This window comes from Ambystoma mexicanum, chromosome 14, assembly GCF_040938575.1.
Source record: "Ambystoma mexicanum isolate Mex_15411 chromosome 14, UKY_AmexF1_1, whole genome shotgun sequence".
In the NCBI taxonomy this organism is placed as follows: Eukaryota; Metazoa; Chordata; class Amphibia; order Caudata; family Ambystomatidae; genus Ambystoma; species Ambystoma mexicanum.
The window spans coordinates 565,062,642-565,090,415 of NC_090940.1; the positions used below are offsets into that span (position 1 = coordinate 565,062,642).

The 27,774-nt window shown below is 43.3% G+C and overlaps 2 protein-coding genes across 5 annotated transcripts in view; one reads left to right on the forward strand and one right to left on the reverse strand.

Annotated features, from left to right (window-relative positions):
• The window catches only part of NDUFB1 (NADH:ubiquinone oxidoreductase subunit B1), a 53,420-nt gene extending 44,439 nt beyond the window's left edge, over positions 1 to 8,981 (reverse strand). The window contains exons 1-3 of one of the 3 annotated variants that reach the window (XM_069637924.1): positions 8,962 to 8,981; positions 8,814 to 8,874; positions 8,574 to 8,658 (exon numbers count right to left, since the gene is read on the reverse strand). In XM_069637924.1, the coding sequence (XP_069494025.1) occupies positions 8,574 to 8,658; positions 8,814 to 8,874; positions 8,962 to 8,966 (151 nt within the window). In that variant the 5' untranslated portion in view covers positions 8,967 to 8,981. Of the gene's footprint in view, positions 1 to 8,569; positions 8,659 to 8,813 lie in introns of all 3 variants that reach the window. The other 2 variants (XM_069637922.1, XM_069637923.1) reach the window with 2 other exon arrangements.
• Positions 8,982 to 9,497: 516 nt separating this feature from the next.
• CPSF2 (cleavage and polyadenylation specific factor 2) overlaps positions 9,498 to 27,774 on the forward strand; it is a 246,260-nt gene continuing 227,983 nt past the window's right edge. The window contains exon 1 of one of the 2 annotated variants that reach the window (XM_069637927.1): positions 9,498 to 9,678. The gene's annotated coding sequence lies outside the window, so the exon portion shown is untranslated. The remainder of the gene's footprint in view (positions 9,679 to 27,774) is intronic. The other variant, XM_069637926.1, reaches the window with a different exon arrangement.

Genomic DNA, 27,774 nt, shown 5'->3' on the forward strand with positions numbered 1-27,774 from the left:
GAACTGACGTGTCGATGTTTTGGAAAAGAGCCGATATCAGCTTTTTTGATGTTCCCATTTTAAAAAATAAATAAATAAAAACACACATACAGAACAAGAGCTATTGATTTTAATTTTGCAAATGAACAACTTGGTGCAGAACAACAACAATTCAAACTAGAGTATAAAAGTTTTATGAATTTTATGCGTTTATGCCAGACTGTGTCTCATTGTTTTGTGTAATATCACTCAAAACTAACCCCGGGTTACTCCAATATCATGGAAGCTTTGTAAAATATATGTATTTTTCTAATATACATTTTTTGAGAATTTTAAATGTTTTTTATGCCTATACGAGTCTCTGTAATCTAAATAAACTAAGTGATATTAGTTGACTTGACTTGCCATTTGTCTCTCTGCTTACTGCATGTATAAATATCAACAAGCAGTGACGCAAACGAAAATGGTAAGCACCCATTGGGACAAAAACTAAGGGAGCAGGCCCATTTCAGCATCTACATGTCGATTATGTTGACATGATCCATGTGTGTCAAGGACACCGCTACATGATAGTGGTTGTGTGCCCATTCTCGATATGGATTGAGGCAGGTCCATGTTCACATCCTGACGCTATCAGAGCAGCGAAGTTCCTGATCCAGGAAGTATTCCCAAGATGTGGCGTGTGCAATATCCTGAAGTCTGACAATGGGCCCCACTTCGCCAATGAGATGTTCAAGTACATAACCATGTTGTTGGGCATTCAAATATGTTCTCTAGTGCCCATCCTCCGCAAGCAAATGAAATGTGTGAATGCCTGAACGGCCTGTTTAAGGAGGCAATAGCTAAAACAAAGCTGAGTACATAGAAGAATTGGCTCCACCGCCTACCCCTTGCACTTTTTGCATTGCGCAATAAGCCTGTGTCCGACCCCCATTTAACACCCCATGAGGTGGAGACAGGACGACACACGCAACTCCCACAAGGGCATTGAAGGATGCAAAGTAGTGCAGCTGTGTTAGGTCAGACTGCATTACTTCCTTGATTGATAGTGCCTCTTCTATCTGTCGCCAGATACAGCGACACCATGGAGGCACAGAAGACACAGGAGAAAGCAACAGTGACAGCAGACCCAAAGACCATGCACCAGAAAGACTTGTTAGCGTTGAGGTCTCGGTTTTGATGAATAACTTCATACGGAGGCGGGATGCACATAGATTTACTGGTCCCTACACCGTGGAGACAGTGGCAGATAAAGCAGTGAAGCCCAGTTTGGAACCACCTCTCAGACGTCAAACCATACCAAGAGTGCCGTCGCCTGGCAATGAGTTCAACAGGGGCAACCATCAACAGCAAGAGGAGCAAGCAAAACAACGATTTTGAACTTACACTGTCGAGGGGAAGACACCCAATGGTTACTCGCTCAAGGGCAGCAGAGCTAGGCAACGAAATACTCATAAATGTACAGTGAGGATACACTGTCTTATTTTATTCTCTACATACATTCTTCAAGAAAGCACACTATAATAATTGAGGAATGCTTATGTTACCCGCTGATCAACACCCTGATACTTTGTCGAACCAATTTGTCCACACTGTGAGAAGACCCAGCTGATTCCGAGCACGAACACCCAGAGTTTATTATCTTGCTTTCGTATAATATTTGGCCCAAGCTTAACCACAACTCAGCCAAGGCAAGCCTTCTGTTCTGGCCATACTAAGAGACACAGGAGTTAGAGACGTGTGGGAGTAGGTGTTTATATTTGTGATTAATGAGTACATGGTCCACAGAGCTTAACGCATTACCCGGATACTAACACAAAAACGCTCAGTTCTGCGCATTTCAGGGTGGCAACTATATCTTTAAGCTGAACCAGGATCAAGCAGCACAGTTAAAGATGGGTGTAAGAATTAAAAAACATGTGATTATACTATAGTGTCTTTATTTCAAGCTGAGTATTTGCATTTATATTTTTGAAATATCAATTGTTGCTAGCGCTAGGGCTGTATCCTCTACTAATTAACATTAGTCCAACCGGAGCAGGTGGAACAAGCATGTCAGCTGGACAGGAGAGAACTGCAAGCACAGTAAGAAGAGGTAAGCGCAGTGTTGACACAGATATTGATATTTTATTTCTATCGCGCTCATACACAAGAGTTTCAGAGCGCGGCAAGGGAGGGGTACAGGAGAGAACAAAACAGCGATCTTACTAGGCCCAGTGACATTGAGAACGCGCAAGTGCATGGGAGAGGGGGGGCGGAAAGTGCATGGAAGGGGGAGAAGTGGGACGTACTAAGGAGAGGAGAGACAGATAAATAATAAATAAATAATAAAGGCAACAAAAAGTGGTAGTGCAGGCAGCAATTTGCAAGTACTAGGTTTAAGGCAGCAGACAGGGTAGGTCTGATAAGTGCAGGAAGAAAAAGGGGGGGCTGTATGGGTACAGATACAGACCGCAGTGCAAGGGGTGGCCCGGAGGCAGTGCGCGAGGGTGGCGGGGTAAGCAGGTACCTGGGACCGGAGGACAGAGGGTGGTCAGGTGCACGGTGCCAAGAGAGCAGATCAGCAGGGAGAGGGGAGCGAAGGCAGAAGAAAAGAGGAAGGTCTTGAGGTTCTTTGGGAACCAGAGATGGTTCTCCTCAAGTTTTAGAGTGGCAGGGAGGCTGTTCCAGAGGGAGGCCCCAGTGAAAGACAGGTCTACCCCCAGCTCGTTTCTTTGAAAAACGACTGACCCTGAGGGAGTTAGAGGTAGAGGAGCGAAGAGCTCGAGAGGGGAGCTATTTGCAGAGGGATAGCTGAAGGTATTTTGAACCCAGGCCTCAGAAAGCCTTGTGGACAATGCAGAGGGTTTTGAATGTAATCCTTGCATCCACTGGGAGCCAATGGAAAGATTTCAGAGCTGGAGAGATACGATCCCAGGGCTTGAGGCCAAGGACAAGTCTTGCAGTCCTATTTTCTGGATTAGTTGCAGACGGCGGAGAGTAGAGGCAGGTAGATTTTTACAATAGTCCAACCTAGAGAGAACCAGAGCTTAGGATACCATAAGCTTCAGGGGGAAGGGGGGGTAGGAGAGGAAAGGCAGAGTACCTCTGAGGAGGTGCAGTAGAAAGTTTGACTTTTTAGATACCTCAGATGTGGGCGGAGAAGGAAAGGGTGGAGTCAAAGATGACCCCGAGGCACAGACATGAAAGGGGTCAAGCTCCATCACACAGACAATGCTAGATTGTCTAACAACATGTGGTACAAACACATGACTAAAGTAGGTAAGGAAGACAACCAGGGAGATCCGTTATGTCTGCTCATTCCCTATGCCATGAGTGCCTCCAGAACGTTTATAGCAACTGAAATACCAGCAGCCAGAGCTCAAAGCCTGATGTACCTGGCGATGGTAACAACTTGAGGGAGATTTCAAGGGAAAACAACAACATTGAGATGGATGTCCCAAGCGACGTTCCTGTATGAGGACAGTTACCTGAAGACCCTTGAGATGATGAATAATATATAACGGATGGACCACAGGAGACAAGGACTACAATGCTGAAACCATTGCCTTGCCCATGGACAAGGGTGAAATAGTTTGGAGGAGAGCCTCGGTGCTGGGAAAGACTGCAGATACCAGTGTATGGTCAAGTATACACAGAGGATGGGTGGAAGGATGGCGTGGTGGGGAGTAAGGTGTTGACCCTACCATAATCTCCAATTAACAAGGTACAAGAGGAGAATGATAAATGCCTGAGGAGTGGGATGAGAGTGCAAATTGCTCATGTGGATGGAAAACGAAGCTGGACCAATGCCTATAATACCCCTGAAAACACCAGCACTTTTTTACCAAAATGACAGTGAGGTGGAAGTTGGGGAAAATACAGGGTGCCAAAGCATAGAAAATCATGCAGTGATGAAGACAGGCAATGCAGTACTGATGGACCATTACTGGGTATGTGGATCCAAGGCATACGAGGAACTGCCACCCAACTGGGGAGGAGTTTGCTGGTTAGTACACATAAATATGATCTTATTGCTCGTGCCACGGAAGGATATAATGCTTGATGACTTCCCAAAGATGGACACTAACAAAAGGAAGAAAAGATTTGTGGATGAAAAACAAATAGAGAATGGGAAAAGACTAACGAAAATAAGTAGAGTGAAAAGAAGCAATTATTTCTCATTGAAATCTGAATCAGCTCTGGATGAAGTGCCAGTAGAACACAGGCTGTTTAGCAGAAGGCAAATGTTCTTCAAATCATTTATTCCTTCTGTGCAGACGTATACGAACGCGAAGTGGCTGCAGATCACCCGGTGGGAGCCGATGATGACGATAAACTCTACAGTGAATGGGTTTCATTGCAATAAAGGAAGAGCTCCAAGCAGTGAGGATAGTGGCGCGCCAGAAAATATATGTTCTGGATCTTCTCACAGCAATGGAAGGAGGAGTTTGCGAATAAAATTTGAGTTTCTGTTGCACATCCATACCAGCCATTGACCAAGATAACGGCACACTGACAGAGGCAGTAACACAGCTATCTCTGATGCATGCAAAGAAGGTGGAAGATGCAAAAGGGACTTGAAAGGATCAGAGCTGGATAGCATACATATGGTCATGGATACAGTCATGGCTTTCAGATGGGCTGAAGGTAATATTGGGAGCACTAATAATAGCAGCAGTGACACACTGCCTGGTGAGGATTTGCATCACCCAGTGCTGAAAGACAGCAGAGGAGACTATCAGAATGAAGGTGCAGATGGACGTGAATATAGGAGGCGCAAAAGACGAAATAGTGGAGGAAAGAGACAAGCTGAGAGAGAATAGCAAACAGTGAAATATTCCCACTTGGCACAATGAAATTGGACAACCCAATCGATGTGAAATACTACAAAGGAAACCCGGAAGGAGTGTGCAGTTATGTGGAATGGACTTTTGACGACCATGTGAATTACTATGGACACCTCTGAGGAATTACGAAAATAAGGCAACCAAGGGCTAAAGGTAATATACCGGGATGTGGTCGACAGGTCGACCAGAGGAGAGACTGAAGAGGGGTTTTGGGGTCCCGAGACCACCCCTCTGCCCTCCCAAAATCCTCTCTATCTCACACATCGATGGGAGAATGCCTGCCTTACTGGGCTGCCAGCCACACACTTGGCCCCTCAAAACAGCACATCTCGCTGTGGCCTGCCTTTTAACAGTTGCCTGCAAATGTGACTATCTCTCCAGCACAGCGCACATTTCACTGACTCCCCAGCCCCGCCAGGATCACATTAAAAACTGCACGGATCACCTACAAAGCAGTCTCAGACATAACACCAAGATACTTGGCGGCTTAACTCCACATTTCTGGGGGCTCTCCCACCTCATGTAGCAAAACTAGCAAAAGGTTGGAGTCAAAGCTAGCCTGCAAAGAGAAGACTTGCTAGCAGTCCTTCTCCTGTCACGCACCAACCATCAGGAACCCAATCCCAGTAGAGGCGCAAAATGCCCCTGCCATCCCCCCCGTTCCACAAAACACGGGACTCTTTCAAGAATACCTGACGGACAGAAAAAAATCCTTCTCTCTCCCACCAACAGTACTGCGTTACTGTATAAAATGCCAAACCCAATGCTGGCACAATCCTGTGATAAATCTCTCTGCTGCTCTTGCGCTATAAACAATTTTAAAAAAAAACATTTAAAGAAGAATTATCATGTGGTGGATTTGTCGACTATGAAGACCCAGAGTCTATGGCTACGTTCAGCTAAGTTTATTATCCATTGTGGCATAGCAGGTAGGTGCATGCTGTTAGATTCATTGGACACAAGGCCGGCACATCCACACCAGTCATCCTCCAGATATAACTGCCACTTATAAAAATACAAACACAGTGACACAGCCAACACTCCATGCTGACCTCACAGCATTCCACAACAACTCCATGGGCTTTCCTGCAACGCTAACCTAAGACTACAACATACCACTATGGAAAAAGCTCCTTCATTCAAGAAGTGAGACAATTTGTAATTGTTGGTGTAGCTGGAAGAAACATTTAACGGTCTCAAGAAGTAGATGGATTCACTCTGCTATCTCTCTTGACTAGAAAGTCTCAGCATGCGTTTCCCAGCCCGAGATCAGGGCTGGACAACCACAGGCACTGCATCCCCCTAAGGCAGGGTTGTCCAACTCCGGGCCAGGCTCCTGTCGTGTTTTCAGGATATTCATGAGGGAAAAAGTGCATATATTTAGAGTCCTTGTATGCACATTTATCTCATGAATACTGAGGGGTATCCTGAAAACTCAACATGGATCCGGGCCTGGAGTTGGACAACCTTGCCCTAGAGTGTGCCACTATTGAACAAATGTAGGGCAGCCAAATGGGTGGACCCCAAGACCCTTGTCAGATATTAAGGATTACATTTATATGGTGTGCACATTTGGCACCAGTATACCCTTGACCTTGTGGACTCCCTTCTTAAGAAACCCTCTGCCGACCCATCCTGCCCGGCTAACTATCACCCAATCTCCATCACTCCCTTCCTGGGCAAGCTCCTGGAGAAACTGGCCAACTCCCAGCTCAGTCTCCACACTGAACCTGTTGGTTGTCTTCATGACCTTCAGTCTGGCTTCAGAGCTGCTTGAAGCACGGAAACTGCTCTCCTGAACATCTGTTAAGACCTGCTCTCCAATCTTGACTCCAACACACCGTGTGTCCTCATCTTGCTTGATCTCTCTTCTGCCTTTGATACTGTCAACCATGCCATCCTGTTCAACCGTCTCCGTGATAACCTGGGTCTCCCTGGTCAGGATCTGGCGTGGCTGACCTCTTTCCTCTCCGACCGACCCTCCCAGGTCCAACTTGGGTCCTTCCTCTCTGATATCTTTTTCTCTACCTGTGGTGTCCCCAGAGATCTAACCTCTCTCCCTGGTTGTTCTACCAATACCTGGCACTCCTAGCCCACCGCATCGCCACTTTCTGCCCCAATTTTCAGTGCTATGTGGATACCCAGCTCATTTTCAGGCTACCCTCAGCCTCCACCTCTCCTTCTCTCATCTCGGACTATCTGTATGCTATCCAGGAGTGGTGTGCCGCCAATGACCTCTGCCTTAATGCAAGACTGAGATTGTACTCATTGGCACACCCACTCCCTCGTTCCCTGCAGCTCTTTGGCCGGCCTATCTTGGCCCTCCTCCTGTTCCCACCTGCATGGCTAAAAACCTCAGGGTCATCTTCGACTCCACACTCTCCTTACATCTCTGACATCTCTAAGTCACACTACCAACTACACCTCCTCAGAGGTATTCTTCCTTTCCTCTCCTTCCCCCAGAAGCTCACCGTCTCCATAGCCGTGGTTCGCTCTAGACTGGACTATTTTAACAGCCTCTACCTAAATGTGCCTGCCTCTACTCTCCGCCCTCAGCAACTTATCCAGAACAGGACCGCGAGACTTGTCCTTGGCCTCAAGCCCAGGGATCATATCTCTCCAGGACTGAAATCTCTGCATTGGCTCCCAGTGACTGCGAGGATTAAGTTCAAAACCCTCTGCATTGTCCACAAGGCCTTATGGGGCCTGGGGCCGCAATACCTTCAACTTTCACTTCCCAAATATCTTCCTTCTCAAGCTCTTCGCTCATCTGCCTCCAACTCCCTCAGGGCCAGTCGCTTCTCCAAGCAACAAGTTGGTGGTAGATCTCTTTCTTCGGCAGGGGCCACCCTCTGGAACAGCCTTCCTGCCTCCCTGAAACTTGACGAGAACCATCTCTGGTTCCCAAAGCACCTCAAAACCTACCTCTTTGCTTCTGCTTTCTCTCCTGCTCTCCCCTGCTGAATTCCTGGTTGATACAGCACTGGTTACCTGGCCACACTTTTTGATCTCTGGCCCAGGTCCCGCCAAATGCATACCTGGACTGCCTCCCTGGCAACCCCACACCTGGGGACTGTTGTTCTGTATCCCTTCAGTCCAACTACCAGCACTTATCTGCTCTTACTTTGCACTTGCCACCACCTGTGCCATTTGATTATCTTATTCATTCTACTATCCCATGTACTGCACTTCCCCCCTCTCCCTTCACCCGCACACTTTTCCCTTTCCCCCTTGCCATGCAGTTGCGCGATCTGAATGACACCTGGCCTAGTAAGATCATTGTCTGTCTTCCCTCTGTTCCCCCTCCCTTGTCTCATCATGCCTCGAAACACTGGTGTATAGGCACGTTATAAATGCCATATCATATGGGCACCCACTGATGGTGCACTCTATCATAAAATAAAGGTGAAGGGGTTGCTCGGCCTTCAACTTGCTTTGTTTAGTCTTCTTCATTGGCCACTTCCTTCTAATTGCTTTAGTACTGCTAAAAAGTAATGCCTAACTACTTAGGGAATCAGTTACCCCAAGTCTTACTTTTCCTCAACACAGTACTTATAACCCACCTCTTCCATTCCATGTGATGTAGAAGGCAAGATCCCAGTGCAAAGAAAGTAGGACTTGTGAGTAATTTAGGAATAATAATCACTGGTAATTGATTTAGATAACAGATTAAACATGCAACATCATAGTATCGTTTTGGTTTGACAGCGACCCCGTCCCAGACATAATGCGATTTCTGGATGGCTGGAGAAAGAACTCACCTACCCACCGCAGCAGCGAGAGCAGGCAGAGGGCAGTCGGGAGAGGGCACAAGCGAAGGTGTTTGACGTAAAAGTGAACAAGATGGGGTCTAGAAACAGAAACAAGACTAGAGTGTATTCGTCGGCAGTCATTTTGGAGTAAGAGCAGTCATTTTAAAAACACAACAGCACTTCCGGTCCCGGCCCCTTGGCCAGTGAAATAAATGTTTCAAGTTTTCGTTTTTTTTTTGTCAACTGTACTTACTTTGAATTCATCACAGAGGAAGGAATAAAAATCCGTTCTTCCAAAATTATTAACTGGTTTCCTGCACACATAAGAATTAGGTGAAAAGTGTAAAACACTGTAAATTCGAGTTCTTTTAATTGACATTTACTTTGTATTTCCTTCATACTTCATTGTATTGTATTCCGCTCAGCAAAAAACGGCCCATTCGAAAATGGGCGTTGAAATGTTCAGTACAGCTGAGTGTGTGCGCCTGGCGGCGCAGTTTGTTAGCATGAATGTAGGTGTAAAAACAAAAGGAGGACAATCAACGAACGCTCTCACACTAAACTGATGCAAATATATGGCTACATTGTAATGGAAGCAATTTGGTTTATAAAACGGCCAATTAAAATATGTGAGACAGAGTTAAGGGCAACTTATGAATATGAATCGCATAGTTAAAACACAGTACGTTTGATTACTCATTTACAGTCTAAACATAAATAAAGATTAGGGCGTTTTATTATCTGAATTCATATTAATTTTAGATGTTCGAAATAAGTAAATCCGTTAGGAGATAGATGAACTAATCGTCTCTTTCTATTGTGCTGAAAAGCGAAAATTAGTGCTATGAAGGAGAGTGTTCTCCATTCTAAGATGGCACCCGGACTACACGAAACGCCCCGCTCTTCCGCGCATTGGTTTCAAACCTGTTCTTCCGGTGCCTTTTCACGTCATGCCCTCACCCAAGATGGTGGCTGGTGGGGTTTGGGTCTTTTGATTGTGAGGTCCATGGAGAGCGAGAGACATGAGCTCGCCGCCCGCTGAGTGATATTAGTGGCCCTTACGCTCTTTCTCCATGGGGAGGGTAATGAGGGCACACCTAAAAACCCTCTAGTCACAGGTATGTGTATAGTTGCACCCAGCCCAGGTCTAGGGTGTAGAAGGCGCTTTCCTCTGAGCACGGGGCTGCCTTAACCTGCACTCATTAAGAGCAAAGGTCTGCGGCGACGGTCGTTTGAGTCAAGCAGATCCAACGGCGGGAGGGGGATTTTGCAGGCTCCAGGGGGGGGGGAGATCATGGGTGGGATGGGATGTTCTCCAGGTACCGGTACTCTAGGTGAACTTGTAGTGAACAGAGCCAAAACAAAACGCACCGCACCGCCCCTGCGAGGTCAGGGAGAGCCTATTGGGAATTGGAACCCAATGTACATACTTTGCAGGAGAGAAGCGATAACGTGTAGGCATAGCTCTCAACCATTTATGTTGCAAAGGCGGGTGAAATCACCCGATTTTGTTTTTGGCGGGTGAGACGCCCATTGAAATGAATGGGCGTGCAGGAGGCTTGGCGGGTGAGTCAGCCTTTTACAAGGCGGGTGACACCCGCCAAAAGCGTGTGAGTTGAGAGCTATGGTGTAGGGGCTAAGGGGGATACCGGGGTACAAAGCAAGAGGTGGCGCACGTTGTTGAGTGGGAAAATATGAGCACCAAAGGTGTGGATGGTGACAAGAATCCAGATCACGGATGGAGTTAGGATTCAACGTGCAGCACGGGGATTTCTGCAGGGGCCATCATTTAACCAAGTACAACAGGGATCTTGCGATAAGGACTTCACATTGTTAATAGTATTGAGGATATGTAGAGGCCACCCAATTGTTTGGATTTTTTTAGGTCATCACAAGCATGAGGAGTCCCGAAGGCCCTGCGTTTAAAATAGAGAAATGTAGCTTCTAGGACCACAAGGAGGCTGTATGTGTCTTGGGAGGATAGCTCAGGGGCAAAGTGCTCGCCTTGGAAGCAAGACGACAGAGCACCACAGGTTCGATCCCCAGGTCTGCGCTTGGACACCTCTGGGTATTAAGTGCATAAATATCATATATGTGTACCTGGCAAACTGGTCCTGAAGCTATACAGTGCCCAGGAGCACACAAGAGCTCTGCACTGTTAAGGCGCCAGTGCAGGTTTGATGGCGTCGCCAGCACAGGAATTCTGCAGGGACCAGCATTTAACCAAGTACAACAGGGGCGCAGGTTTGATGGGGTCTCCAAGCAGGTGTCTGTGCAGGAACCAAAGCAATGAGGCCTTGTAATTGTTTATTTATACAGTGCTTATACACAGGTGGAGTTCCTCAAAAAGCTTAAAGGTGGGAAGGGAATACAGTACTCATTCTTAGGCCTTGAAGTTTCTGAATGATCTAACATCAAAATTAGCATAATAGGCCTGACAGCATTTCTCCTAGTGCAAGTGCATGAAGTGTTAGAGTTGCAACCAAGCTAAGGAGGGGGTATTAAAGGGGTGGGGGGGGGGTTGAAGGAGACAGGGCAGACTAACTTACTAGTCCTAGTACATTTTGGTCATGCATGCATACAGACAGAGGTGGGGGAGGAGCAAAACACGTCCAGTCCAGCAGGGCCCTTGGTAAAGTGCAGAGAGGTGGCCCCACTCCTGGAGTGTAAACTGAAAGTGCAGTAATGCTGTACATAGTGCAGCGGCCTGGAGGCAACTGCAAAAGACTGGCGGGGAAGCCTGTGACCTGTAGGCTCTGGCGGTGAAACTGACAACCAGTTGGAAAAAACTCAACAGAGTTGGGAGGGTGAAGAGCCGGAGAACAGAGCTTAACGGGAGAGAGAAGAGGAAGGTCTTGAGGAGTTTCAGGAACATAAGGTGCTCTGGCTCAAGACGGAGGGAGGCTGTTCCAGAGGGAGGCACTTGCAGAGGATAAAGATCTACCCCCAAATCTCTGTTTGTGAAAACGGCTCACCCTCCGACAGTTGGAGGATGAGCAGAGGACTCTAGAACTTTAGAGGGAGAGTATTTAGGAAGGGTGCCCAGGCCTCAGACAGCAAACTACTTTGAAGGGTATATGAAGTAATTGAGACTGGAGGCATTGAGAGGCCCGTAAAATACTGTTGAGAAAACCAGAAGTGGTTTGAGAGATAGAGTTCTGAATTGACTAAAAGATCCTGCAAAACGTGGGCAACAAGAAAACCTTGCAAAACCGAGTGCAGACCATAATAGAATCTTCTGCATGGATCTGGAGCACAGTTGTTGGAGAGAAAAGTACCATGGGGAAACCTTGCAGGGACCTAGAATAAGCATGTGGGGGTGCTTCAAAGTGCAAATGCATGATGTGGCCTCGTACAAATTGGGCGACAGAGCAAATTAAATGAAGGCTTCGATGCAATATAGGGTCTGGGAATCGGAAGGCCTTTTTGGCATGGGAGAGTCTTCTCTCTCCAGTGACAGACGGCAGAGTGCATGGGAAAGAAGCACTAACTTGATTCTGGATCTTTGGGGGCATTTGGAAACCCGGGTATTTGGTAGCTGTGCAAATTTGAGTGGAGGGTGCTTCTACAGGGCAGGTATTGGAGGCTCTCATGTACCGAAGGTAGCCTAGCTGACCAGTATGGACCTGTAGACAAGATAACCCACAGGTGACCATGGGAATCGACAGGTTTAAAGAGCACACTGATCCATGTTTGGATCAGGTGTCAGTGGGAGCATACAGGGCCTTCACAGGTGCCTGAAGTCAATATGGGTGCATACAACTCACCGATGGTAGAGTGCATGCAGTGGCTGTTAACTCTTGAATACCCTAAATAAGTGGTCTGCAACCTTTGGCTCGCCTGAGTTTTTGGACTATAACACCAATCATTCCTAACCAGCATAGTCAATAGTCGGATATCATGGGGTTTGTAATCTGGTGGTGTAGACCCCTACCCATATGGATCCAGTAGATAATTTGACGATGTGAATATCTGGAGTTAGGAACAAATTGCATGCATCAAGAGACTGTTGTGGCACAGTAGCCAGAGACCATTCAAGCAAGAGGAGCACAGTAATGTTGTGTAAGAGATGGGCTACAGAGGAGTAGGCTCTTTTAGTATTGGGCAACTGAAAAGCCTTGCAGGGACCAGAAGCACAGTAAAATGCTTAACTGGTGAGGCACCCAAGGAGGTTCTGTAGGAACAATTAAACAAGGAAGTCCGAGACCGAGAGTGCAATGTACAGGGGTGGTGATAAGAAAGCCATAACGGTGATGAATGTTTCTACAGTCCCAGCATTGACAAAGTTAACATGCAGGGTCTTGGAAGGACCCAACAAAAGGGGAGGCTCAACAGTGATTTGAAATCTACTGGGCCCTGCAAGCATTGAGGGATGGGGAAGCACTTCCACCTACAGAATTCTCAAGAGTACCTGCATGGACCACGATAGGATGCAGGTTCTGTAAATGGCCGTTTGACAGGGTAAAGAAAAAGGTGCCATATCAGCATGCCCCGAAGGGTTCCTGTGTAAAGAAAAGGGGTCTACAAAAAAAGATTAACTTAAAACTTTGTATAAAACTAGCCGGGATGCAGAGGGGCTGCCTAGTTGAAACCATAGGGCAAGAAACTTCAGGCAGATGTACAGTGAGTACCAGTAGAACATGTAAATAAAAGGAAAGGGCGCCCTTGCAACACAGTCACTGCCACATGAGCATGGGCTGAAATAGATTAAAATGTGACCACAGTCACAAGCCATGGGAGGCTTATCTGAAGTGTCTGTCATCGTGCCTGGTAAAAACCTATCTTAAACAATTAGAGTGGTTGTTTTCATGAATAGTCGGTTATATTTAGAAGTTTCCTCCCATGATCGCAATAGCTTGCAGGTAATCTACCTGCGCACAAACGTACACTTTTATCTACTTCTAGCATCAGTTAATGAGCCAGTACAGATGGGGGGAAATACACTAATTTCAAAGATTTGGATTTGTTATGGAGGCGTTTTACTTGACTGTAAGCACATATGTTCTTGGCGGCGTTCCGGCCTAAAGGGCATTTACGACAACTCTGACTCAATGTGGGGGGACACCTTCCTTAATTCTGTGCTCCATTGAAAACGTTCCTGCAAAGTCGTGTTTAAAGAATAGTACGTTTTAAACAGATTCTGTACACTGTAAAGTGCATTTGATGTATGGAAAGTTATTTGGCTCATTGGTAGCCTGAAATGCATGGATCTGAAATTGATTTTTCCCGCACAGAAGAGAGATTTTATAGAGGCTGTCTACTTTGGCCAGTAGTTAATGGATTATCTCCTTCCTTACTATCCCGCTGTATAGCAGCCTCGTTTTTAAGGCCTTTTGGTATTGCTTTAGGATTGCAGACCAGTTGGGCATATTATTCCCAAACGTGTATTTGGTTTGCTCGATTGTTCATCTCTCAGGAATTGACACTGTTAACAAGTGCTCATTTTCCTTATCAAGATTTCACTCCATTTTGTTGAAGATGTATTATTTGGCAGCTGGTTACAAGGTCTCTTAAAATCCGCATCTCTTGCTGGTTCTTAGTGTTTGCTTTTTGCATAGTTAAATGAAACATGCCTCATTCTGGTACACTATTCTGTCTGTGTGTGTGTGTTTGTGCTTCTATCTGGGGATGTAACTAGGGAGTTCTTGTGGAATTGACTTTGCATTCAAGTCACTCATATTATTTAATCACAAATCATTTGTTGATTTGTGTGGTTCAGTGTTTCTAATTTTGTGGATGTTTTGTGTATCTTTAACTGACACATCATTTCCAGTTCTTTGATATGTACCATTATTTGAACACAGCAGCTGCTTTACCTTTGAAACACCATGGAGAGAACTTCTTGGACAATGAGATTTTAATGCATTTGCTTAAGTAGAATATTTTATTGTGTGCTTACCGATAGGATGTGATGGTCTTAAATGTATTCATAGGGTCTTATAGTTTTGTCTTTTTTTTTTGGTGTCAATTACGGATCATCCTTCATTTCTATATCTGTTATGTCTCGGGATTAAATAGGTTTGGATTATAGGACATTTTAATTTTAAATTGGAGGCTGAGATTTTGTTATTCTGATTATCCATGTTGAAAGATTATGCTTTCAAGTTTTCTGAGGCATGTAGCTTTGATGCTTCTTCAAGCTCATTGTTTGATGCCGTCAGTTTTCAGAAATTCCATTTGTTGCATGATACTTTTTTGATTGGTATTATTAGGTGAATGGTGGCATATGTAAAACCCTGTTTGGGGACGCGACTGGCCCCGACCAAATTATAAGTGTATGTTAAGAACATTATTTTGTTGTTCTGGTGTAAATTGCATTAAGTTGCATAAAAAATGCCATTATACAAAGGAGGACCAATGGGGAGTTGGAATGAGCATCTAGTCCACGAAGGTGGTCAATAAAACACTTTTTTTTAAAGTTAAGTATACATTCTTGTAGTCCATGTAATTTAACAAACTGGGTGAATCCATGAGTGCATACAAACTGAAGCCCATTTCTGCTGTACTTTTAGCAGGGGTGAAGGGGACAATGCAATAATGTCCTCCTTCCCTCCCTACGCCCTCTTAAACTTATCCTTGGCCTCGAGCCCACAGACCGCATCTCTCAAGCCCTCTCCCATTGCTCCTGGTGGTTGCAAGGATCAAAGTCAAGAACTTCTGTATCATCCAAAATACTTTCTGGGGCCTGGGACCTCGCTACATCCAACTCTCTCTCCCTAAATACCTCCCTGCTAGAGTACTTCGGTCCTCTAGCTCCAACTCTTTGCAGGTCCGGTGCTTCTCCAAGCAGAGAGTGTTGGGGGGGGGGGGGGAGAAGTAAACCTGTATCTTTTAATGTGCTGATAACTGTGTAAGAATAATTATTACAGAAGGATTTCTGTCTTCCAGTTAAAACATATTTTTACTTGCTTCTAAAATACTCTCATTGGGAAATGGACTTGCATTTTGACTCCCATAAAAATAATTTTACTCTCAACTTTAAAAAATAGGGAGTAAAATACTCCTACTTCTAAAACGTAACTGGAGTACTGTTTGAAAGGCAAACATCTTTTTAAAAAGCTACGCAGAAGTCCTGATGAAGGAACTGCTAAGATCATCAGGCAACATAATCAGTTTTGCTCACACCGTACTGCTAGGTTGTGATGATGTGATTTCTTATTGGACACACATCTGCCCTGCTCCTGCAACTAAACATTTGTTACCATAGATAAGCATTTCAAGTTGCAAGCTACTATCAAGGCATTGCCTCCTCATTCCACCACATTCACTCGGAACACCATTTCTTAATCAAAAAGAGTGTGTTATTACTAGCTAGTGGTGAGTGCTCATTTTGAGATTTGTTTAGGGGTATTACAACATTCAGCCCCCACCATTTATTTCATGGACGAACATTGAACTTTCTATATTTCATTCCAGGATAACCCACCTGCCTCCGTATCGGGTACGGGGTGGTAAACCTGGACCGAGCGACTCATTCAGACAATTAACCACCAGAATTAGCTTTGTGATTGGCAGTCAATAGTTAACCCACCAAATATCCCCATGGTGGAAATAAAAGGTTTCTCTCATGTGCACAGAACAATATTAATAACGAAGTGAAGGATATTGGTGGTTTTGATTCTTAATAATATCTAATTTTTATTAAACGATGTATGCTTTTTTCCATTCTAAACTGCATGCTGCAATAATTATTAGGGTATTTATTGGACAATGACCTTGCTTCGGGCAGCAGCGGATCACTTTGCAAGTCATGGGGACGGACACAGTGAGGGAAGCAGAGATACAAGAGAGCAGAAACTAAGGGTATGTGGACGAGGTGTTGGGGAGGAGCCAACTCAGTGGTGCTCAATTAACAACCCCATATGGACGAAGGCACAGTCGCCCTTGCTGGGAATCAAACTTGCGGCCTCATGTTGCAAACAGATGTGAGGCAAGCTCTTCGCAAAGTCAACGTTTTTTAATAGCCTATATATGTAATAAAAGTCAGGAACTTATTTGCTATGAGCAGTTGCTTTTAATGCACTGCTGGCATTTTTTAGGAGATTATAGGTAAAATCCATCAATTCACTGAAGTTAATTGGATGCAGGCAATATTTTTACTATCCCTGGGCCATATGATTTTTCTATAGTGTCTGATCACACAGGTTAATGTGTATATCCCAGTCCTTGGTGCAACCTGCTGCTGTGCAGATCTCACCATTTACTATGCTGGCTCGTGTAAAGGGGAGTTTTAATCCAAAAAGCCACACAGATAAATATTGCATGCCCTGGTTTAGGTCACAGGGTTACTTTTTCCGAAAACCAAGCATGCAATCCTTAAGCACTGCAAGGCTCAGCTTTTGACGGCTGCAGTCAAACAATCCACTTCAACTCTTAGGAAGGGAGTGGGGAAGCTCAGTAGTACTTTGAATAAAGGATTGACCATACAGAAGTATACTCAAAATATACCTTATGTCATAAAATATAAATAGTGTGTTCATGCAGGTTTGAAGTAAGTTATTGATGTTCAGACCCAATTTGTTACTGTAAACCATGAAGTTCAGTTGTTAAGATGAACTGGGATCTTAAGACACTAAGTTTGACAGTTCATGCCCTCTGTTTCCTTAAACGAGGGCTCTGTTTCTTGTAGGAAATAGTGGGAAAAACGGAACTGTCGGAATCGCTGTGTGGTGTATAGTGATCCTGATGGGATATCTGTGATTTGACCGAATCCTGCAATTCTAATTCGAAATTACTGAATGCAGCAATGCTGAATTCGAAATGGGAGACTCAGTCATATAATGACCCCCATACCGCCCTCCCCCTTTTCACCTGTTGGCAGCACACCTCCTTGTGTGCCACCGGTTCCCTTCGGCGCTGCAGGGACCCTTTCTTTTTTTTCTTGTCAAATGCCCCCGATGCCATTGTAGTGAACAAGGGTGCGGGGGACACCCGGGCTCCCCTTTTTCACTATACAGCCACCGAATGGTAATTTTGTTTGGTACCGTCCTGATGCATCACAGTTCCCTATGGTAAGACTCTGGCTCTAATAAAATGTATGTGGAATATTAATGAAGGCTACAGGTAAATCATTTAAGTTCAGAAAGTCCCAAGCAGTGTTCTGAGGTTGTGGCTCTGCTTGTTGGAGTAAACGGCAAAGTTAAAGGTCAACTAGGATCTTAGGGTACCAAGTTTTGAAATGTATGCTTCACCCTTGTATCTAGACTATTCTTAACTAACTAGGGCTATCATTAGAGTTCCAAATGGCGTTTACTTTCTGATCATGCATGTCGTTTCTACAATAGTCTAATATGCTTGAGTAAGGACCAATACTGCACCTTCAAATGTAGGTTCTGCAGTTTTCCGTGTTCACTGTCTGGAAGTGTCCAGCTGCGCTTAAGAGTGTAGATGCCACACTAATAAGAGAAAGTCACACTGTCGTTAACGTTTTGATTGAGTCGCTGGCTTTGGAGACTTGGGGCTTTTTCTTTTCCTAATATTTCTCCTTGCTATATTGTCAATTGGTTAATACACCAACTACTGCCAAACCTCTAGAGTCACAGAAAATGTTGGTCTTCAAGAAATCACCCAACCAAGCATCCACCCTGATTCTCTATGTATCTAGTGATGGAGAGGGAAAAATTATCCCCTTATGTTGCCATTGAGTCCTCTTACTTCACATGCTCTTTACTTATAAGTTCCCAGCCATAAACTGACTGGATTGATAGGTTTGCAGTCCATCTTCTTGGGATTCTTTTTTTTGGGCATACACTTATTGAAATGCTCAAGATAATACAATCAACAATATAATATCAAGCAAGTAAACAAAGGAATAACGAATACAAAGCACATTTATAATACAATCAACAACACTATCATCTCAATCAAGCAAACAGGAATATCCAATACAAAGCACATTTATAATACAATCAACAACACTATCATCTCAATCAAGCAAAGAGGAATATCCAATACAAAGCACATTTATAATACAATCAACAACACTATCATCTCAATCAAGCAAACAGGAATATCCAATACAAAGCACATTTATAATACAATCAACAACACTATCATCTCAATGAAGCAAACAGGAATATCCAATACAAAGCACATTTATAATACAATCAACAACACTATCATCTCAATGAAGCAAACAGGAATTTACAATACAAAGCACATTTATAATACAATCAACAACACTATCATCTCAATCAAGCAAACAAAGGAATGTCATATACAAAGCATATTTACAACTGTTAGCCATAATCTATATACAGAGGGGAGGGAGGGGAGAGGCAGGCAAGAGAGAAGGAAGGGAGATGAAAATCACACGAGTAGAGAGGTACTGGAAAAAAAGGGAAAACATGTAAGCATTAAACTCATTAAAAGCATTGCAAATGCTTCTTGAGATTCTGTAATTGCAATTTTAGGATACCATGCCAAGGAAAGAAACGTGTGGCTGTGTGGCGTATAGGCTGTTGTAGTGAATATATAGCTCTGTTGCCTGTTATACTGGATTTCTCTTATTAGCAGTGATCCAGGTAAGATTGTTAAGTTGGAGTATTGTGCTCCCTATTTTTTAAAGTTGGGAGTAAAAGGATTTTTTACAGAGTAAAAGTTACTCCCATTACCAATGGGAGTCTTTTTCATACGCAAGTAAAATATGTTTTAACTATAAAATGTATTTGTAATAAGTATTTCTCTGCACCTAGTTATTCATACTAAGCTAAATTTTTACCACTTAATTGGCACTGCGTATACTACAGGTCCAAATATATCAATGGTGCTGTGTGGGTGAAAGCAGAGCGACAGGTTCCTATGTGTCGGTTTCCTATTTTTTGTTGGCAGTAGTCGTCAATGTTTAGGGAGTAAAAATGCTTTATACGCCACTTGTATGTAGGGCTGCTAATTAGTCACACTTGAGCTTGGTTTCTGTCAACATTACGGCTACATCTCACAAAGCCCCAAATAGGTGTTTGTGAACTTCCTAAAAGGATACAGTGTCTTTGGATTGTGGTATTAATCATTTGTTCTTAATATTATGGAAACTAAAGAAGTGATTTCCCAGTGAGAATTTACATGCATATATACAGCCTCTGTTTTTGACTTGATTGTTTGATATAAATCATTGATAAAGAGAGCGATGGCGGTGTGGTTTGCTGAAGTTGTCAATGCTTTGCCTTTCCGACTGTACAAACCTTCAGAATTGATCTCTTAAGTTTTCATTTACGATTTAAATATCACAAATGAAATCCCATGTTCTGAAACTGGAAATATCTTGCTGAAAGGCAAATCTCTATCAATTGGTTTCTCAAAGTTGTGGCTTATGAACTCTGTTGGCTCGACGGATGGTTGTTATCAGACCACATCAATCAATTCAATGATGTAACTAATTTAGGTTTGTTGAAAATGGAGACCGCATGTTGATAACCTTCTTTAACTCGGTCTGCTATAAGCACGTTTTGTCTTCTCATTGAACACTTCAGGACCCTGCTCTATAGCATGGTCTTTTTCTCATGGCTTTGTATATAAAATACTTTTGTGTAATTCTGAAAAGGCTTTATATGTAAACCAAATCATAAAATTCATTAAAAAAGACTATTATCTGATACATTGGAATTAAGCAGAAATGTTATATATGGTGTGGAAATGAGGCACCGCTCTTGCTGAGGAATTAAGGGGATTGTTGAAATGCTGTTCATCTCATTGGGAAAATCGACCTTAAATGTACCTACAGTTCCTTTTAATGTTTGTAAATTGTACATTTAAGATTACATTTTGTTTGGCAATACAGTTAACTTCGTCCAGCTTTAACCTTGGCCTTTGTCACCCACTAAGGCCCTTATTCACAGTGTGTTTTCCAGTGGGATTTTGCCATTATAAAACGCTTCTGTGAATTCGGCCCGAAGTTTTCTAACATGCCTGAGATTTTCTGTGTAACATTGTTATGTATGGAATATTTTTCCCTTGGTTATCGGGATCCAAATGGCTGTGCGTTACCAAGCTCTTATTTGTAAGGCAGAATAGCTGCTGCCAGGAGCTACTTGTGACTACCCAGCAGGTACTGTGCAAAGATACCTAAGTGACATTGACTTTGTGTATCTAGGACTTTTTCTCAAGGTGCATTCGGAAACGACATTTGAAGTGTAAGAGGCAAAAGTTATAGTTCCTATCTCATAAAGAAGTTAGTTTTGTGGTCCAAGCGTAGCTCCTGTTCACGGTTTAATACTTACACCCAGGAGCAGTTTTTCTGCTCCTGCAACATATATTTTGATCCCTGAATTAAGGCAGATTCTTTTTTTTTAATAATGTATGCATTGACTTTATCAAATGTATTGACTTGTTTTAAAGGAGAAGTGGTGTGCAAGTAATTTACCGTGGTGTAAGGATTTCTTCAGTGCCCATTGTTGGAAGAGGTGCTTGTAAGAGGACTGCTGCTACACACTGTTTAAAACCCCTCAATCATACAGAGAAGTGGTGTACAAGTGATTTACCGTGGTCTGGAGGACCTTTTCTCATGGACAAAACAGCTTACAGATGTAGTGAGCCGCCTCTGTCTTCCCGTTTTGACTACAATGCTGAGGCTAGTTCCTTTGGGGAAATGGGGCTTGCGATTACTGCTGGACACGTACAGGTTCTGCCGCAGCAAAAGAAAGTATATATTTAGAGTAATCGCTACACTATCACTACCCTATTGCCCAGGATTCATAACTTGGGCAACTGTTTACATGCCTTCCGGCCTCGGGCACTAGACTGCACATAATTATTCCCTTTTACTAGCACGATCTATGAACTAAGCCTGTGCTTGAAGTAACACACCCGTTGATCCTTATGAGCGGGATGTACCGGGAGCCAATGCTCAGAGGAAGTGAAGCAGGGCAGGGGTTGTCTCTGCTTGCTCCAACACTGCTAGCAGAAGCCACTAAATCGATGGCTGATGGTATTTATAAATCTGCTTCGTTGGTGTGGGGGCAAAAATTAACTGAAGAAGGTGAGAAAGCTGTGCAAGGTGGCCTGACGCTATTTAAAGAGAAGTGTTCTTTGTTGACTCAAACTGGGGGTCCCGCATCGACAGGGGCACGTATTTTCATATGGTCGATAGTCTGGACCCTGAAAAGGTATCAGTCGCTAGTTGCTCTAACAGAGATCATATCGACCATATGAAGCCCACAACACCTCTGTTGCTGGGGGTGAGACAAGGTTAAGGCAGGGCTGGTCACCAATGCTGCAAATATGGTTGTCTCTGAGTTAAATATAGTGGGCTCCACACCTAATAACCACTCATTGCGGGGAAAGGGAGCTTTTACGGCAGTCTTCCACACTGGTAAAGGCATCGCCAAACAGAAAGAAATGGAGGACTTTTTTGCCCCAGTGGGCGAGGAAACCAACCTATGCCAGCAACATGCACTGGCATTATGTCCGAGGGTCAAAGGAGAACCCCAAAGGTAGTGGATAGTAACTTTATTGCGGACCAAAGCTTAATTGCTATGGATTTGTCGGTTACCCACGAAATGCCCAATTCAGACTTAATTATGAAGGGTGACCTATCCAACTTAAATGCGTAGCTGGAGGAAGATCTAATGCTGTTGCTTCAGACGGTCCATGTCGGTTCACTAGGAAAGGTTTCGGCGAAGGAGTCGTCCACCCACAAGGTTTAAAGGACATGATATGTGATTGATACTTGAGTAGTCTTTTGACCATGTCTATGATTTTTACACAGCAATAATTGAGTATGATCTGGCGTACTCAGTTGTTAAATATCAACACTCTGTGACAGGGCCCTTTTTAAAATATTGTGGATATCATTTCTGTGATATTAATTTTGTTCCACCAAATTTCGCAAGGCATCACCTCTCTGCCAGATGCTAAATGCAGTAATTTTCTTAGACGTGTTTGTGAGTTAACACTCTGTTGAAATATTTCACAAAACTTGTTGGATGCTTTTTGTGCACTTTATAAATTGGTCACACTTTGAAGAGAAACAAGGTTGATTCTGTTTGGCTTTAGTTTTCTGATTGGTTCAGTTGAATATGCATATTTATGATCTACCGCATGTTATATGGATGAGAAGCAAGCAGCTATCATATGCTGGTAACGGGCTTGTGGCTTATTCATCAAGGGTACACATCCTTGCATGGATAAAGCTTGACACCAGTTTGTCAAACTGTACAGTAGGGCAGAAATAGACAACCTGCTCGTACATGGTAGTTTTTAGTTGCTGCCAAATCTAAGTTTCTCTTAGAACAATATCCTAGGTTTTATTTCTAATTCTCCTTACAGGCGGAGTTTGCATACACGGTATCTAGATAAACATTTAATTAAGGTGGACGAGGGATACCGAAGGTATCTCAGATTGATCGGTTTTGGGCGTTGTCTGAATTATTGCATAAAATGCAGCCATGATATTTTGAAATCTCGTTTACATTTTTTCCACTTTGGTTTGTGTGCCCCTAGTTTATATAGGTGACATAAGTATTTGTTTTGAAATGTGGATCTTCTGGGTCTCTACCTGCTATGTGTCTATTAGTCTACTACCACCCCCTATTTTTCACTTTAGATTAGGACTAGAGTAGGGATCTTGGACCTTTCTTAGGGGGTGCATGGTTATAAGCAGTAAAGGATAGTTCATAGTGGTACTTTCCTTGAGTACCAAACGACTGGGTGTTTTTGTATGATCATCTTTGGGACTTCTTTTTTATGCCTTTTTCATAATTGTATAATTGTATAGTCGTATAATTATTTTGTTCTTCTAATAAATTTTATTATTGATTTAGTCAATATGAGTTATGGAAATGTATGAATTAAGCTTTCAATTTGAAAAGCAGAGCTACATGTATGTTTAGGTAAAGCAATTACCTATATAGAATTTGAATACCTTAATCGTCTCCGAATCAACCTGCACGGAACACACATTGTGCAGATGTTCTATTGTTCTCCAGTTCCCAACAGTGATGGGGTTCTCCCTCATCTGTATATGAACGTCTGGGTCTATCATGAGCGTAATTGATAAATTGTCACCCTTTTTTTGCAGATAATCTGGAGCACCTTGAAGTGCCCCAGACTTAAACCATAAACAGTTTTGGATATTAATGTCGGCATAACTCGGTAACCTCAAAGGACCATTTTCATTGGCCAGCTTTGTGTTTCAAGTGTTCAGCCATAAAAGTAAAGCGGCCATAAGTTGTCAACAAGGTCAACGCCCCGAAAGAACACGCATCCCAGTGCTACCTTTTTAAGCTTCTTCCTGCCCCTGCCTATAATCGCGTTGCAGCAGTATACATGCTTGGCATGCTTTGTGATGGGCATATGGGACCCACAAACTAAGCACAAAGTGAAATGTTTCATTCTGTGAATCAATCATCTGCAAAATGTTTAGTTCAGACCTTAGGATCGAAAAGTTGATTGCCCCATCTGAAAAAGAATATGGCTTCTCCTAGCAGCAGCCATTTTGGGACCATAGTCTCCTAGAATGTTGATGGAAGTTGCAGTTTCGACTGCAAAAAAATGTTTTTTTTAAAAATTAATTTCGGCTTGTGGTTTATTTCAAACCTTTGTCGCACAGCAATAAAAATGATGTAACAATAAGAAAAAAGATGTGCAAGATATGTCCTGCCAAGCCAAACAAGTGCAATCATGAAAAGCATGTTCAAAGCAAAAGAGCATAAGAGAAGGAAGGAGGACAGTGAAGATGCACTAAATTACAATACAATAAAATAAGTTAAGACAGGGAAATTGTCCAATGGTATGTGAGTCACGGTTTGTGTCAGCCTTGCAATGTCACTGTACTGTGTCTCAAATAAGATTTGTTTTCGGTTTTATGTAACTGTATTGAGCTTTTGTGCCCATGCCGATGTTTCAAAAAATGTCCTGCATCATTTTTATTAGAGCGAGGGTTAGATGATGGTTGTCCCTTGGCATAAATTCCGCCACCGATTGTTGGCGCCCATTGACCTAACATTTTGTAAGAAATTACCCAAGTAGTTTGTTCTTGTGTCTTCGTTGCGAGTATAAGAGAACTACATGTTTAAGGGTTTCGTTCGGTCCATTGCACAGTCGGCATAATGCATTATTGCCTTGTATTAGCTTTCGAGATATCAGAACTTCCTTGGTGTCAAACAGGTTAAATCTGAATCTCATAAACAAATTCTGGTGTTTTGGACTCAGAAATGTAGTCCAATAACCTGGTAATTTCTTTAATTCTTTGGTTTCTGTCAATCTGATCAGATATAAATTGTATCTTGATTTTTTATTTCTTTTTCCGCTGCATTTGATATTCCATCATCCACGAGCAGGTCCGAGCATCGCTTAAACCACTGGTCCAAAGCCCAATCCGTAGACAAGCCTGGTGTAAATGTATGTATGTCAAATTGGCTTGCAGTAGAGTGCTAGTGAGTTCCGCTCTACGGTTTCATATAAGGACCATAATCCTAGCTCGTGTCTTATTAGTTGCACTGGAAAACATTGGGGCAGATGTAAAGTCGTCTTCCAGAAGGTGCCCTCTAATGTCGCCCAGAGCTTCCAAGGTAGGCATAATGAGGTCTCTGCACCGGAAGTTAGTATGTGGCACACTTTCTGCTTCTAGAAGTTCACTAGCGGCACCAAAGAAAATGTACACTACACAGGGTCGATTTAATTCACCGTAAGTAGTCAAGATGTTTGCTTTAGATTTCAGGGCATCCATGTGATGGCATCTGTGAAGCTCGAATTGATGTTGATGCCTAGATATCTTGCGTTTGGTGATTGGAACAGGTGTGCATTAGGAAGATGCTAGATACATTTCGAGTTTTGTCTGCCTTTTTGTACTTTCAGAACCAGAATTGCCGACTTGGCCATGTTGATTTGAAAGCCATTTCGTTGCATGTAAGTATGTAATATTTAACTTCTGCTGTAGGCCAATTTTTGTCTGGTCTAGTAGGAGCAGGTCGTCGGCGTATAGCATTCGTCCAACAGTTTGGCCATTAATCTTCAGAGTGAAGGACGTTTGGTCATCCTTGCTTTGAGGCCTTTTCAGTTTTTATATCCTTGGACAAAAGGCCCTCAAAATGTAGTTTTACCTGGATGGAGATGTGTGTGTAGAGGGCCATGATGGGTGCCAATATGTTCTGAGGGCATTTCCATTGCGCTCATTTTGACCACAGTAGATTTCGATCCATGCTATCGAAAGCTTGGGCAAAGTTAACCAAAGCAATGTAGGTTTTCTGACCTTTATACAGGGCCCGGGCTTTGAGAATGTTTAATAAAAATGAATTTAGGGCACAACCAACTCCCTTTACAAATCTGCATTGCCTGGCAAGTGGCCGGATTCTTGTGCCCAGCGCTTGAGGCGTGATGGCAACAAGGCCGCATAGATCTTGCCCAAAACATCAAGGAGTGCTATCGGGCAATGTGATCCCTTCTTGAAGATGGGGATAATCACTGATCTTCTCCACGAATTGGGAAGAGTTCCAGTTGTTCAGATTGCAGTGAATAGTTTGATGCAGAAAGATCCCCATTCTTCAGGTGCCTGTTTGAGCATACAGTTTGTGAGACCGTCTGGGCCGGAGCTCTTGAAGCTCTTGCTTTTTTAATGAGTTCTATGATTTCTGTTTTAGACCAGCATAGATCCCTAGCATTTGTCGGTTGCAAGGGTTTGGACGATGGTTTTTCACGTGATGTAGCTCCATTAGGGAGCTGAAGAAAGCTACTTGCGCTTCTTGAGCAACTGCATTCATGTATATCGCTTTTTGTAGCGAGACGCTATCGTTTAACAGCGCCCAGACATTTCAGGAGTCTTTACTTGCGATGGTTTAAAAAAAAATCTGCATCCTTTTGAATTAAGATGCTTTTATGTAATTTGAGCCTGTTTTTTGTTTCTTTGGCGTTGTTTGGTGATAGCGGTTTGCTTTTCAAGGATTTCTAGAAGTGTAGCGCTTTGATGTCTTTTCTTAATTCACGCTTGTTTGCCTGAATTTCATCATTTAAAATATATTTAGAATTGCGGTTTAAGATTGGATTTTCTGTTTTCTTGAAGTAACTAACAAAAGCGGCAGATAATTGGATCCCATTTGGTCTGTGGTCAATGGCTTTGTGAAACGTTCACACAGATTAGCTATGTCTGAACGCTCGAGATGCTGTCGATTTCTACCTGATGTAATCTTGACTGACTGTTGCTCCAGATAGGTGCTTCGGAATGTCACCAATTGTATGTCCATTTAACATATGGCCAGATAGACCATCATGAGTCACTGGAGTCAGCGCACCCAAGCAGCACTCCACAGGGTTTTCTCCCCCACAAGGGTTTTCCTGTGGACCTCTGTGTTCACGCCTTTGAGCAGGGCCATGGAGGGGTTTTCAAGAGAATTCCTACTGTCAGCTTAATCCAGCATCAGCCACGGTAACCACACGTAGGTGGTCTTCTGGGTTTTCACAGCGCTCATATGTTGAAAAGTGTTTGAAGTATAACAGGTTGTCCATTTCATTCATCCAGATTTCAACTCTTGATTTTCTCTCTGATGATGAACCATTGGCCTTTGCAAAGCACCAGCTTTTTCAAAGTTTATGCAATTTAAATTGCAGTCTCCACATATTATTACCATGGGATTGTTGAGGGAAGCATTCATTTTTCTAGTTTATGGGGTTCACATATATGTTTACTAGGATTAACTCTACTTTGCTTTCTGATTTGTGATACGACCAATTGAGAATGGTTATTTGAATGCTCTGATTTGGATTAGCTGCGTGCATAATTGTTGCTCCCGGATTCTTGTTAACCAGAGCTATAAAACCAGATGATGGTCTTCCTTTCTTGCTTTTGGATTCCGGATTTATGAGTAAGTCAAATCCCTCAGCTATCGGTGCAGCATAGAGCCAAGTCTCTTGAAAACAAAGAATGTTGTATTGTTCAAATTGGCAGCTATTCGTGTTAAAGAGGTGACTAAAACCCCTTGTGTTGCACAAGCCTATTGTGGCTCACGTATTTTCGAGGGGTGCCTCATTCTAGCGTATTTATTTTGAATTTAAGGCTCCTGCCAGCCATTCCCAATTTGCTTCAGCAAGAATTGGTTTTCTGACATTTTGTGTGCGTTTGGTTCTTTCAGAAGTTGGATGTGCTTGGAATGTGACTTGCATAGGTTTTTTATCAGAGTCTTCGATTTTAGTGAGATTGTTGTTTGTTGAATATGTAGAGACCTGATGTAGTTGAAACTGGGTTATCATAAACCTGTGGGTTGATAGCTCAGTTTGAAGCCAACACT